The sequence below is a fragment of the Nerophis ophidion genome, linkage group LG09 (genome assembly GCF_033978795.1).
Source record: "Nerophis ophidion isolate RoL-2023_Sa linkage group LG09, RoL_Noph_v1.0, whole genome shotgun sequence".
In the NCBI taxonomy this organism is placed as follows: Eukaryota; Metazoa; Chordata; class Actinopteri; order Syngnathiformes; family Syngnathidae; genus Nerophis; species Nerophis ophidion.
The window spans coordinates 49,432,428-49,446,579 of NC_084619.1; the positions used below are offsets into that span (position 1 = coordinate 49,432,428).

The window sequence follows — 14,152 nt, forward strand, 5'->3', positions numbered from 1 at the left end:
GGTGAGACTTCCGGTGTGACTTTCCGGCCACCGCTCGGGAATAATTGATAATCAGAATTTTACACTGCAAGCAATCACAGTTTTTTCAAAATCCATTTACTTATTATCTATATAAACACAGTTTTACATGATTCAACAACCGTCTTCCAATTCGCGGGGCAAAGTTGTAGAGTGCCAACGTCATCGCGGTGCGCGAAGGCTGTCCCCTTTTTTTTTTTTTTACTTTTATTTATAAATTTCAACATTTACAAACAAAAAGTCGAGAAACAATAATCAACATAAGTACAAAAACAATAAATTCTAAGTAATTAATGTATATGTATGTATATATATATATAGGGCTGGGCGATATATCGATACACGCGATATATCGCTGGTTTGTCTATATAAAAAATGACTATATCGTGATATTGGAGTAAACGTTCTCACACAGTATATATATATATATATATGTATATATATATACATATATATATATACATACTTGGGGTCGCAGTTCCATAATATATCGATTTTTTCGATTCAACGCAGTTCTCGATTCAAAAACGATATTTTTCGATTCAAAACAATTCTGTATTCATTCAATACATAGGATTTCAGCAGGATCTACCCCAGTCTGCTGACATGCTAGCAGAGTAGTAGATTTTAAAAAAAAAGGACAATGTTTTATCAACTGATTGCAATAATGTAAACTTGTTTTAACTATTAAACGAACCAAAACTATGACTTATTTTATCTTTGTGAAAACATTGGACACAGTGTGTTGTCAAGCTTATGAGATGCGATGCAAGTGTAAGCCACTGTGACACTATTGTTCTTTTTTAAAATTCTTTATAAATGTCTAATGATAATGTCAATGATGGATTTTTAATCACTGCTATGCTGAAATTATAACTAATATTGATACTGTTGTTGATAATATTCATTTTTGTTTCACTACTTTTGGTTTGTTCTATGTCGTGTTTGTGTCTTCTCAATTGCTCAGTTTATTGCAGTTCTGAGTGTTGCTGGGTCAGGTTTGGTTTTGGATTAGGATTGCATTGTTATGGTATTGCTTTGTATTGGTTTGTTGGATTGAGAAAAAAAGAAAAAAAAAAGAGAATCGATTCTGAATCACACAACGTGAGAATCGCGATTCGTATTCGAATAAATTTTTCCCACACCCCTAATTATATATATATATATATATATATATATATATATATATATATATATATATATATATATATAGGTCTCACTCAATTTCAGTAAATAACTGAAATTTGGAACACAGCATCATCGTTTTCACAGCTTTTTGGTTGTTAGGGGTAGGGAGTGTTTTAATGTAGAGTTCTAAATCTTTTTTAAATGCACAAAAGACAGGTCGGGTATTGAGAAACTTACATTTATGAATATAAAACTTAGCCCTGTCCCTTTTTCCCCTAAAACTTTGTTTTAATAACAGTGTAATAAAGACATTTAAGAATTCCAATAACGGTGAGCAAGTGTTTTTCTTATTTTGTTCTTATTTAATCCTACCCCCTTTCCATTACATAGCAATTGCTAACACTTTTGTTCATTTCCTGTTCTCAATTTATTCACAATATTCTCTATTGATTGATTGATTGAAGCTTTTATTAGTACAGTACAGTACATATTCCGTACAATTGACCACTAAATGGTAACACCCGAATACGTTTTTCAACTTGTTTAAGTCGGGGTCCACGTAAATAATAAATAATAACATAAAAAATAAATAATAGCAAAGAAAGTTGTATTTCATATGGTGAGATGAATAAGATCTTTAATAAGTTCAGAGTTTATCATGGTTCTATTTCTTTGTGCTTTGTAGCAATTTGAGTTTGAACAGTTTCTTGAATTGGATCATATTAGTACACTGAGTTCTTTAGTTAACCCATTTCATAATTTAATCCCGCATACAGATATATTAAATGTTTTAAATGTTGTACGCGAATGCAAATGTTTTTAATTACATTTTTCTCTACAATTGTTGAAGAATTGTCGCACTTTCATGGGTAGCAGATTATAGTTTGCTTTGTGCATAATTTTCGCTGTTTGCAAATTCACTATGTAGTGGAATTTCAGTACTTTTGATTCAATAAATAAAGTGTTTGTATGTTCTTTATTTTCAACATTATGCAATGATGTGGCGACTTGTCCAGGGTGTACCCCGCCTTCCGCCAATGTGCAACTGAGATAACTCCAGCACCCCGCGACCCTGTAAGGAGCAAGTGGTAAAAAATGGATGGATGGATATCCAATATTATGTATTGTTTTAACTGATCCTTTTTGTAACGCAGTTAGTAACAGAAGCATACTTTTATAGTTATTTCCCCATATTCTGCACAATTTCCCAGATATGGTAAGATTAGCAAGCAGTAGAGAATATGAAGTGATATTTGGCCCAATACATAATTTGATTATTCATTATTGATGTATTTTTTGTTTATTTTTATATGACATTCCCAGTTCAAGCAGCACGGTGAAACATGGGGTTAGTGCGTCCGCCTCACAATAAGAAGGTCCTGAGTAGTCCTGAGTTCAATCCCGGGTTCGGGATCTTTCTTTGTGGAGTTTGCATGTTGTCCCACTTCCGAAGACATGCACCTGGGGATAGGTTGATTGGCAACACTAAATGGTCCCTAGTGTGTGAATGTGAGTTTGAATGTTGTACGTCTATCAGTGTTGGCCCTGTGATGAGGTGGCGACTTGTCCAGGGTGTACGCCGCCTTCCGCCCGATTGTAGCTGAGATAGGCTCCAGCGCCCACCACGACTTCATAGGTAATAAGTGGTAGAAAATGGATGGATGGATGGATGGATGGATTCCTAGTTAATTTCATCATCAACTATTACACCTGGAACATTTCTTTAGTTTACTCTTTCAATGTCTATTCCGTCTATTTGTTCTTGTGTTTGAGTTTCTCTTCTGCTGTTACCGAATAACATTATTTTCGTTTTACTGAGATTTAAAGATAGTCTGTTTTTTTCAAACCATCTTTTTTAATTTCTTTATTTCTTCTGTATAATTTGTATTAGCTTCTGTGTGTTCTCTCCTAAACAAAACACATTTGTATTTTCCGCAAATAATACTCAATATAAGTATTTTGTAACTTTACCAATGTCATTTTAATAAAGATAGAACAATTTGGGTCCCAGTATTGATGTCTGTGGTATGCCACAGGATATATTTAGTGTGTTAGACGTGTGTTCACTTAGCTTCACGTTCAGTTCAATTTGAGACCAACCCTCTGATGCCATACCGTTCTAATTTTTTAATATAGTGATTAATCGACTGGCCCTGCGATGAGGTAGTGACTTGTCCAGGGTGTACCCCGCTTTCTGCCCAAATGCAGCTGATTTAGGCTCCAACGGGACAAGCGGTAGTAAATGGATGGATGATTAATTGACACTTTTCTCTGCAGTATTTGGTTGTTTCCACAGCTTTTTTTTGTCTTTATAATGGACTATCTTCGGAAATTTTCAGGAAGTTCTTACAAAATCCCCATTAGAAACATTTCTACGACCAGAACAGTGCATGTACAGTGTGTGGCGTTTTCACTCTGCTGTCACTTGACTTCTTGCCAGGAATACGCTTGTTTGTAGGCTTGAGTCGGGGTGAGAGCAACCAGACACGACGTCTCGTGCAACGCAGCCATTCAGACTTTCCCAGGAAGACAGTGTTGTGCTAACAATATGTTTACAGAGGAGGTGTGGTTTTTTCAAGGCATGTCAAACAGGAGAATTGGTACTTGTATCTAAAAACTTTTCACTATCTGGTTGCGGGGTATATGACCAAGGCTTGGGGGTGTATTGCAACTTGTCAGGGGTGCAAGTGCTCTGTGTTGCCATTGGGGAGTACTATTGGGACAATGACGAGTTCAAAGACCTGGTTGCTAACTAATTTAAGAGAGCCCACTCAAGAGTAGGCATGGGTATCTTTCACATCTGAATTACAGTGCCAGGTTTTGGTATCTGGTAATTGAACCAGAACTAACTTTTGAAAGAGCTGTGTAATCCAGTTATCTTGTTTTCTTACACTTCTGTGTCTCATTTGGAAGTACTATAACATGTTATGTAGTACTTTGCATGCTGCTGCAATTCCAAGCTGTAGTGCATTGACTACCGTGTCATTAAGTTAAATGTGCCAGTCTTTTTTTGTTGTTGAGCCTAACAAAGTGTTTAAACTGTAAATATTGTATTAATTACACATCAGCTAGTTTTCATTACCTAATTTAAAGGTGTTGAAACCCCCATGTAAATTGCTGATGCAAATCTGTTAGCATGTATATGGCAAATCTAAGGAAAATAGGATCCAGCCAGAACATTTTGAAAAGTGGAGAACTTCTGTACTTTTGAGCACCTTTTTCTTGCTTTGTAAAATTGGAACATTACCTGGAGGCCGTCTGTCGGAGTCATTTCTGAGTGTTTGACTGCTTGTTTACCGGGCAAGTGCTTTTTTGATTGATTGATACTTTTATTAGTAGATTGCACAGTTCAGTACATATTCCGTACAATTGACCACTAAATGGTAACACCCGAATAAGTTTTTCAACTCGTTTAAGTCGGGATCCACGTTAATCAATTCATGGTATTCATGGCTTGAGTTCGTGCCGTGGCTGCAACTGAACATGACGTTACATAATATGCAACAAAGTTATTGAAATATGGCACTGTTTAATTTTATGTGAATGGGTACACAGGAGTACTGACGGACTTGGGTTGGTACCTATAAAAGTACAAAATTTGGTAGCCATCCCTACCCATGGTTTGTTTGTGGAACTATTGGGGGTGGGGCATCCTTGTCTGTGTCCTTGTCCTACAAAGGTTCTGGGACAGTATTCATAGAGTTATGGCCGGAGACCTCCAGGTAAGTACAGGAGGAAAATATTGTATCTTAGCCATAATCAGTGTAAACAGGAGATATAGCAGATGCAGGTTGTGGCACAACATTGTGCATAAGTTGTGGTGGTGGTGGTGCAACAGGAGTGTCTTGAGTGTTGCTTCTCTTAAATTCAGTTATACTATTCTCACAGAGCCTCATTTTGTATACCCGGATTAACAGATTGGAATGTTAGAAAGTGAACCTGTGTTGTTGGTTTAGAATGTCCCAATTCTTTAGTCAGGAAGTTGGGTCACTTGTTTTCTCATCAACCAGTTTGTAAAGGGGGTGTGGTGCATCGTCTGCGGGGAAATGTTCTCCAATAACAGCATCATCAGTGCTACATCTGTAAGGAGTGGAGTCAGGGACAGGTTGAGTGGGTGCAACTCCATCAACAGTCTTTGCAGCAGCCTTACCTATTGGCTGCTGTGGCGGAGTTGGCGGCAGCAGTCCCGGCGTCACAGAGACGTGGAACCTGTGGCATCTGCGAGGAGGCTCTCCGACGGGAGATGCGCCACGTCCAGGGCATGCGCAGCATGGCAGAGTGGAAGCTCGTCCAGAAGGGCCTGAGAACAACCGCCTGAGGTGTGCCGTGAAGCCTGGGGGTCTAAGAATGGACAGCTCCCTGGAGGGGCTCTGGGAGCGGAAGAGGGAGCTGGACAGAACGAGGGCCCAAAACGTTGAGCTTCTGCTGAGCCAGCCCAGGGAGGACCAGGAACATGTAACCAGGGACTAAGGACTCTTGTCGGTCTTGGGGACTTTATTGAGATTCCGTCTGTCCTCGGGTTGTTTTGCTAAAGACTTGAGTGTTTTTGTATTGTCAACACAACATGCCTTCTGTCTGTAGTCTCTTGATGTGTCATTTTTCCTGTTTCCTGTTTTTTGTAGCTTGGTTGCAGTCTCCTCTTGGGAAAGTTGCTCCAGAGTATAAGCGAGAGAGAAACAGGATCTTGATTCCTTCTTATGTCTAGCATGTATGGATGTATTGACAATAAATAATATTTGAAGTCAGAGCCAAAACAATAGCTTTAACATTTCCCAAGGCAAGCATATCTACAGCAGTAATTGTTTTAGAATGCATGATCCAACAATTTCGGCTACTGCTCAAAGACCTTTCTAATAAATGTGTTTAAGTTATTGTAAACTCTTGACTACTGACGGCATTATGTTGCAGTACATGGGACAGAAAGGGAAGGTAAATTACCTGCTTTTCTTGCTTACTGTCTTGACAAGAGTAGGGAGTTCACTCTCTCTCAAACTGTCTCCAAAATATTGTTAACCACATTTTGAGGGCTCTAAACTTGCCTGCTTCTTGGCCTACTCACCCCCTTCCAGGCTTGTTTGAGCTGTTGTAATATTTACATAATTTTGATTTGACATACGATACAAAAAGCCATTTATTGTAAACATGATGTACTATACATTAGTCATAAAATTGTGGTGAAGCTTAGCAGTCATGATTTTGGTTAAGTTAATTAAATCAAAACAGCTAACAGCTTAGCTTGTAGACATTTCCAACATGTTAGGCTTTACAGTGTACAGGTACATTCGTTGATCTTTATGTAAGTGTGTGGAGTTCCAGCATCCATCCATCTCCAATCTTGCAGTCCTCTCATAAACTCTGACTTGATTTGTTGCTTTGGACATTATAAAAAAGACATAGTCAAAAGACAACCAATCGGTTCATCGATCTCTGTCTTGGCTGTGGATATCCCTAGTCCATTTGATCATTGTTTCTGGTGATCGATAGAGGAAGATGAGTTTTGAATAAAGCTCCTCTTCCAGTTCTAGCTCACCAGTTTCACGCACCTGAAAGGCATTGAGCAGTCTTAGTTTGCAGAGAGTGATTTTACACAAACATTTGTGTTCAATTGGCATATGCAGCAGATGAATAAACGTATGAACAGCACATTTTCAAACAAACATACTTACCAAGAAAATGTCCATACAGAGCTTGAGTATGCGGTCCACACAGGGAAGTTCTTCAAACATGATTGAGTGGGAGATCTCACTGAAGAAGCCTCTCACAAACTTCCCAATGACAAGGACCACAGACACATACAAACCCATGATCCTAAGAAGAAGAAAAAAAGAACAACGACTCTAAATCAAACAATAAATTAACGGGGTAATCAATTGTAATGTAGCGTAATCTCAAACACTTTCCCAAATATAATCAAAGCAATTAAGTTTTGTTTCTACAGAACACACACACACATACATACACACATACATGTAATTATATAGGAGATATACATATATATATATATATATATATATATATATATATATATATACATATACATACATACATGTAATTATATAGGAGATATATATATATATATATATACATATATATATATATATATATATATAGACAAGCACATGCTATATACAGTGGGGCAAAAAAGTATTTAGTCAGCCACCGATTGTGCAAGTTCTACCACTTAAAATGATGACAGAGGTCTGTAATTTTTATCATAGGTACATTTCAACTGTGAGAGACAGAATGTGAAAACAAATCCGGGAATTCACATTGTAGGAATTTTAAATAATTTATTTGTAAATTATGGTGGAAAATAAGTATTTGGTCAACCATTCAAGGCTCTCACTGATGGAAGGAGGTTTTGGCTCAAAATCTCATAATACATGGCCCCATTCATTCTTTCCTTAACACGGATCAATAGTCCTGTCCCCTTTAGCAGAAAAACAGCCCCTAAGCATGATGTTTCCACCCCCATGCTTCACAGTAGGTATGGTGTTTTTGGGATGCAACTCAGTCTTCTTCTTGCTCCAAACACGAGTTGAGTTTATACCAAAATGGATACATGGATGATACAGCAGAGGATTGGGAGAATGTGGTCGGATGAAACCAAAATATAACTTTTTGGTATGTGTGCGTATATACCACATTTTTCCGACTATAAGGCACACTTAAAATCCTTTCATTTTCTCAAAACTCGACAGTGCACCTTATTAACCGGTGTGCCTAATGTACGGGATAGTTTTGCTTGTGCTTAACGACCTCAAAGCTAATTTGTTTGGTACATGGTGAAATGATAAGTGTGACCAGTAGATGGCAGTCACACATAAGATGCAGTATGATGCAGTAAGACCGCCCACAAAATGGCGCAAGCTAAAGCGACTGTCAGAAAGCGGCTTGAAGTCGGTCTGTAAAATCCATCTATGTAATCTATGCAACATTTTGACCAAAGAGCCACCATTACATGTTATGTAGACCACAAGGAAGTGTTTTCAATTTAGAAAAAAAATAAGTATAGTATGACCCCTTTAATGCGCCCTATAATCCGGTGCCCCTTTTGTATGAAAATAAACCTGACTAGACCTCATCGGCAGCGCGCCTCATATTTCGGTGCGCCCAATGGTCAGTACCTACAGAACAGATCCCAACTGACGCCATGAGGACCTGTCTAATCATTGCTCTTTTCCTCCCACCTCTCAGCCAATTGTGTCACCAAGCACCTCAAACTTTCACAATTCCCTTAATAAAAAACGCTTGCTCATAAATAGTATAATCACTGACAAAAATCTGGACTTTCTCCGCACCACTGCTGTGAGATGGTGGTGGTAATAAAAATGGTAATAAAAATGCATTTTTTCCACATCTTTGTTTCTATCAATTACTAATAGTACCGATAAGAGTAGCAAGGAATATCGGTATCGATGAGGAATATCGATATTGGTTTCGATAAAATCTGCGATGAGGTTGCGACTTGTCCAGAGTGTACGCCACCTTCCGCCCGATTGTAGCTGAGATAGGCACGAGCGCCCCCCGCGACCACAAAGAGAATAGGGGGTAGAAAATGGATGGATGGATGGTATCGATAAAATCTTAGCGATATACATCCCGACTCATTACTACCTCGCTGTCCCAAGGTGACACCCAGGGATCGGTACGTGGCCCCCTCCTCTTCCTTCTATACTTATTTACCATTGATAGCATCATCTGACATCATGTTCCTGGGTTACACTGTTATGGTGACGTCCAGCTCTATATATCCACACACACTATTATAAATTCCTGCCGTTCTCAATTAAAAACCAAAATGCAAAATGCATTACTCAAACTAAACTGTGACAAATCCGATATAATCATCATTGGTCCCTAATCCCTCACAAACACAGCCAACAACTTTTCTCTCCTCATTGACTATACCTCCCTCACCCGAAAACTCACAGACCTTATCCACCTGTACTCCCAGGCATCTTTTTGTGTCGTCCTCGCCATTTCCGGGTCCTACATGGCTGTCAAACTGTACCAACTTGCCAAAACACCTACTCAGACTTCTTCTGTCCAGGTGAGAGGCATGATTTATGATCTGGAATAAAATTACAGGCGAGGAAGCAGCAGACCAGTCGATAATGTAAGCATAGGCACACACACGATACTGATCACAGCGCCACTATAAATAGTTTGTCTGCGTTATCGCTTATGTTACTGTTGTTTATTGGTCGATCGTGTCACTCTCCCAGGACAGAGTGACTGTGTACTGCGTGATGAGCCACGAAGACGCCCAGAGGAATCGTTGAACAAAAAAGCTCGATTTGTTTCAGCGAGCCTCAGACAGTAACTGCAGTTTCCAGGAGAAGGAATGGGCCGAATCTCTTCTGATGTCCTCCCAGACAACTGTGCTTGAATATCTTTTTACACAAAGACCCTTACTCTTTGTGGTTCTAGCCTTGGTGCCGGTCAGTCTGGCCAATCAACTTTTCCCTGACCTTATTCCTCTGATCAGTTTGAGTCGGGTGACCTCCGACCCCTGTCCTCTACCCCTATCTGTGGGGCTTCCTACCAGATGTTACTAATGTCTTCATTATCTCTCCTAGAATCCAACTGCTGCTGCCCTTTAAATTCCCCGATGTCCTGGGGTCAAAGTTTCGCCTGTCTGGACAAGCTGTGATGGACATGTGCACTTTTGCCCTTAGTAGAATAATCCTGTGACTAAATACAAACATACGCTACTTTCAATCATATAAGAAAATTATATAATTCACTTCATTAGCAATATCACTATTACTTTGGTTAATATTCAAGTAAAAAACAATGCAAATGGAGTATTGTTGGCGGTTTTTGAATGTTTATTTATTGGGTTTTGAAAGGCAAAATAGTAGCGCTCCCATTAATATTCAAGTTTATTTAATATTTAGAATGCATTTTTTTTTTAAAATCTGTCCGTCATCTTGTCTTTCATAATAATTGTGAACGCTAGGAAAAATTCCCCCAAAAGGTGCAGTTCCCCATTAAGAAAACTTTAGGGAGGCCCCAGCCCCCTTATAAAGGTGTAATGGTGCCACCGCCCAAACATGCTAAATAAGAGTTTGTGTTTCTCACCCATATCCAGCAAGGAAGCCAAGGCTGGGTGGACTGACTTTGTCATTGAATATGACCATGGACAGAACTCCACATGAAGAAGGGGCACAGCCCCCAATGGCAATGTCCCACCACTCCTGCTTCCCACTGGAGTTCAGTGACTCGTCACTCATCAGGAAAAGGGTTATATTCTGGTAACCTCCTTCGTTCCCTAAAACACACAATCAACAATGTTAAAGCAGACTTTCTTAAGTATAAATGAGTAAAATGCTGAGAATATAGCTGTCATGGTATTTATGGGGCACACAGACTTTGAATTAGGTAGTTATATGGAACATTAAACAATAAATCAATTATTTTGTGTAATTAATTGTAAAAATGCTTCCTTAGGTGATACCTGTAACAAACACATTAAAATACTTAATTGCCTGCGGAAAGAAAATTAAGAACTTAAAAGAAATCGACAACAGTGCCTACGGATAAAAACATCATATAAGAACATGTCAAGAAAAACAAGAACCTCTCACCATTCAGCTAAAAACTACATGCTTTAACAGCCTTTGGCGAACACTATATACCTGAATTCAAATGTTGCATTGCCTCTCTGACACAACTTAACTGGTTGTTATCATGGACTTTGGCTTACTAAAATATGTTTCCACTTCTGTTACAATGGAAACTACCATCACTTGGAAGTTGAAATCTGTAGTTGTCTTTCTATGCTTAACATTTTGCTTGAAAAGTGTGAAAAATGTACGTGTCTGTTTTCCCACACGTTACCAATTTGTCACATCAATTTGAGTGTGTATTTGTATTCAGATGTATGTCACCTTCATATAGTTGATTGACTGGTTTGGCCTCTGCTCCATTGGGGGCACGGATGTAATTTGGGAACATATTTGGAACATGCCTACGAATAAAACAAGACAAAATTTGGAGAGTAAATTACAGCTGTAAGAAACATTCATTTGTAAAAATATTACACACATCAGTGTAAACTTACACAGGCTTAGTGTGATTGCCCACCAGAAGAGAAGCTAGATTAGCCCTGACTGGGTTCCCAGGCTCCAGGTGAATAGAATGTTTGTCATATGTGTACTCCACGGTCCCTCCTTTACCCAGGTCCCTGTTTTGGATGAAAAAAGACAATTTAAAAAAACACTGCAACCACGTACTGAATATAACAGAACATTTAATTTCAGGTTCAGAATACAGCGCTTTCATCACTATAACATTGTATATGTCATTATATGTCTTTATTGATTCTACCGTTTTTTGAATATTTAAGGCAAGTTGGACCATGTGACTCTGATTTTTCCGGGCAAGCAAATAACACGGAAGCTAAATATTTGTCACTCGAGGTGAAATTAATTGGCTGCATGTAGGGATGGAAATTGAAAAACGGTTCTTGTTCAGACCAGTGTATCAATTCCTTGGAATCTCTTGCCAGTTCGTCTAAGGGTTTTTCTTCACGGTTTTTCTGGGTGAGGATGTTGTCGTTACGCAACATGCTTTGTGGCGTCAGCAACATGGAGTGTTACCGGGCGGAAAAAGTGCCAACATTGTAATGAAAAAGACTGCATCAGCGCTACTTTTAATAATTGCAATTCACCAAGAGGAGGACATATGAGCAATATGCTTAAACATTTGAATATACAGCATGCATTTAATGTCACGTTTTTGGACCGCACCGATCTTATCTCAGGCAGCAGCAGTCATTTGACGTAAATACAACAGGTACAAATACCGCCGATAATGTTAGCGGCTATTACCAGTTAAAGGGAAACTAATGCCTTCCTTATTTAGACGAGCATTTTACAATATATAGTTTTCATGTAATGATCATTATATTTTATTGCTTTCATCTTAAACAAACTGGGACATTACAACAGATTGAAAAAAATTAAGTTTAAACCAGTAACTTCATACTCATTTGTAATCAAGGAGCTCAGAATTGACTCCTCCAGCCATTCATCCTGACAAGTCAGCATAGAGATCAACTCAGTATTTCTTTCTAAAGTTTACAATATTGAATGCAGAATAAAAGTTATTTCAGCCAGTTCACTCTATGTCCAATTGTATTAAGGCCCATACAGTATTTTTTAGTACTCAGCACAATTCAAGTAAGCCAAGACTGATGAAAACTATATGGTCTTCATGGTTAAAGAGTGAATAACATTTTTTTTTTATTGTTTTTGCCTCAAAGAGGAGCACCGCAACAGTATTTAGGATGATGACTACCTTAGTACCTCTCCAATTTTGTAAGAGGAAAAGCAACGATTTTACCTTTGGAAATTCCATGACAGGCGTAATGTTAGGTCAGAGGGACTTTCGAGAAGTTCTTTTATGAGTTCACGTCTGCTGGGGGGGCTGATTCTCCAAACTGATCCCGAACTGCCTTCAATCATGGCTGTAACAATGTCCTCAGAACCATAGAGAGAAATGAATTGCATGGCTACCTACAAACAATCAAAATGAATAAAACAGTAAATCCCAATGTTTCAGGTGTTAAATAGCACAACACAAAGAGATGCATGCACGATATCTCTGACTTGACTACGTACCGCATTGTTTCCAAACTTTTGAGTGAGTTCATTATAATCCACCTGTGTAAAGGGTTGAATTGACTGCTGCTGGACACTCATGGTGAAGAGAGGCTGGACACACACATAAAATAGATCCAAATAAAAACAACAGAAAATATCAAAAGTGCTCAAACTTTCCAATCCCAATATGTCAATGTTGAAATCATAAAATCAATAACAACAGAAAACTGGAACAATTTATATGTGAATTTGAAGCATTTTAATTCCCAAAAAAATATATAACTACAATATAGACTAATATATTTTGCAACATTAGGCATAAACCAATTAAATATTACTACTGCACTTCTCCTGTACATTATCTACAAACACAAACGTAATTATAGGCAGACAGTAACACATACTTCATGAAACAAATATTACCTCATATCCTCCAAGTTTGACGGTAACAGTGACATCAATAGGGTGGTTTATGACACCCACCACAGATCTGACCAATGAAATGAAGAGAAGGGGAAACCAGATGATGCACACTAAGAAGAAGATGATCAGTCCTCCCATTCCATATTTCACCATCTTCTTCTTTTTTTGTCCTTTAGGCTGCGGGTATTTCTGAAGGAAGGAAACATGGTTTTGGAAATGGCAATTATACATACATAAAAAAATTCAGTACATACATCCACACTCACATTCACTGTACAAACATACATATACACATTCTGTACATACAGAAGCACATATGCATACATACAGTCATGCATATTATCACGTTTCATCAAGCATGTATTAATGTTATTCCCCTAGGGTAAACTGGGTAAAACACGGCACACTGACAAAGCTTAACCTATTGTTACTATAACAATCTACAAGGTTAATACATTTCACTTCTTTCCTCTCCTCCATTTATCTGCTTTCTTTTGTAATTCAAGTTTTCATTACTTGTATGTATTGCTGCATTTGAAACAATTTTTTTGTTGATAACAGAAGTAATTATTATTGTCTTTTATCATCAGTTGTGCTATTTTTTTTGGTATTGTTATTGCTACATTTGTAGTGCAATAATGTTCATTGTCATTTCTGTGTTATTAATATTTACTTCACTAACTGCTTCTTTGCTATCACTTTTTGTATCATATTTGTGCATATCAAATTTTCTGATGTTGTTCTGTTGTTGTTGTCTCTCCGTCATTTTCTAAAAATATGTTTTAATTACTGAGGGTTTTTTCTCTCTTTCTGTTTAAAGTAGTGGTTTACTGATCGATCTCTACATTTTCTACCCAAAGGTTTGAACTATTATTTGAGCTTTTCTGCCCAAATATTTTGACCACAAGAACAAGATTACTTGAACGTTGTCTTGCATGAGGTACAGATTCGTAGAATAAATATTTTTAAAT

The 14,152-nt window shown here is 38.0% G+C and overlaps 1 protein-coding gene across 2 annotated transcripts in view; it reads right to left on the reverse strand.

Moving 5' to 3' along the window:
- Positions 1 to 6,259: 6,259 nt before the first annotated feature.
- The window catches only part of piezo1 (piezo type mechanosensitive ion channel component 1 (Er blood group)), a 199,556-nt gene continuing 191,663 nt past the window's right edge, over positions 6,260 to 14,152 (reverse strand). For both annotated transcript variants that reach the window (XM_061911144.1, XM_061911143.1), the window contains 8 exons: positions 13,182 to 13,370; positions 12,777 to 12,869; positions 12,499 to 12,671; positions 11,216 to 11,338; positions 11,043 to 11,122; positions 10,234 to 10,423; positions 6,813 to 6,954; positions 6,260 to 6,689 (listed from right to left, as the gene is read on the reverse strand). In XM_061911144.1, the coding sequence (XP_061767128.1) occupies positions 6,564 to 6,689; positions 6,813 to 6,954; positions 10,234 to 10,423; positions 11,043 to 11,122; positions 11,216 to 11,338; positions 12,499 to 12,671; positions 12,777 to 12,869; positions 13,182 to 13,370 (1,116 nt within the window). In that variant the 3' untranslated portion in view covers positions 6,260 to 6,563. The remainder of the gene's footprint in view (positions 6,690 to 6,812; positions 6,955 to 10,233; positions 10,424 to 11,042; positions 11,123 to 11,215; positions 11,339 to 12,498; positions 12,672 to 12,776; positions 12,870 to 13,181; positions 13,371 to 14,152) is intronic.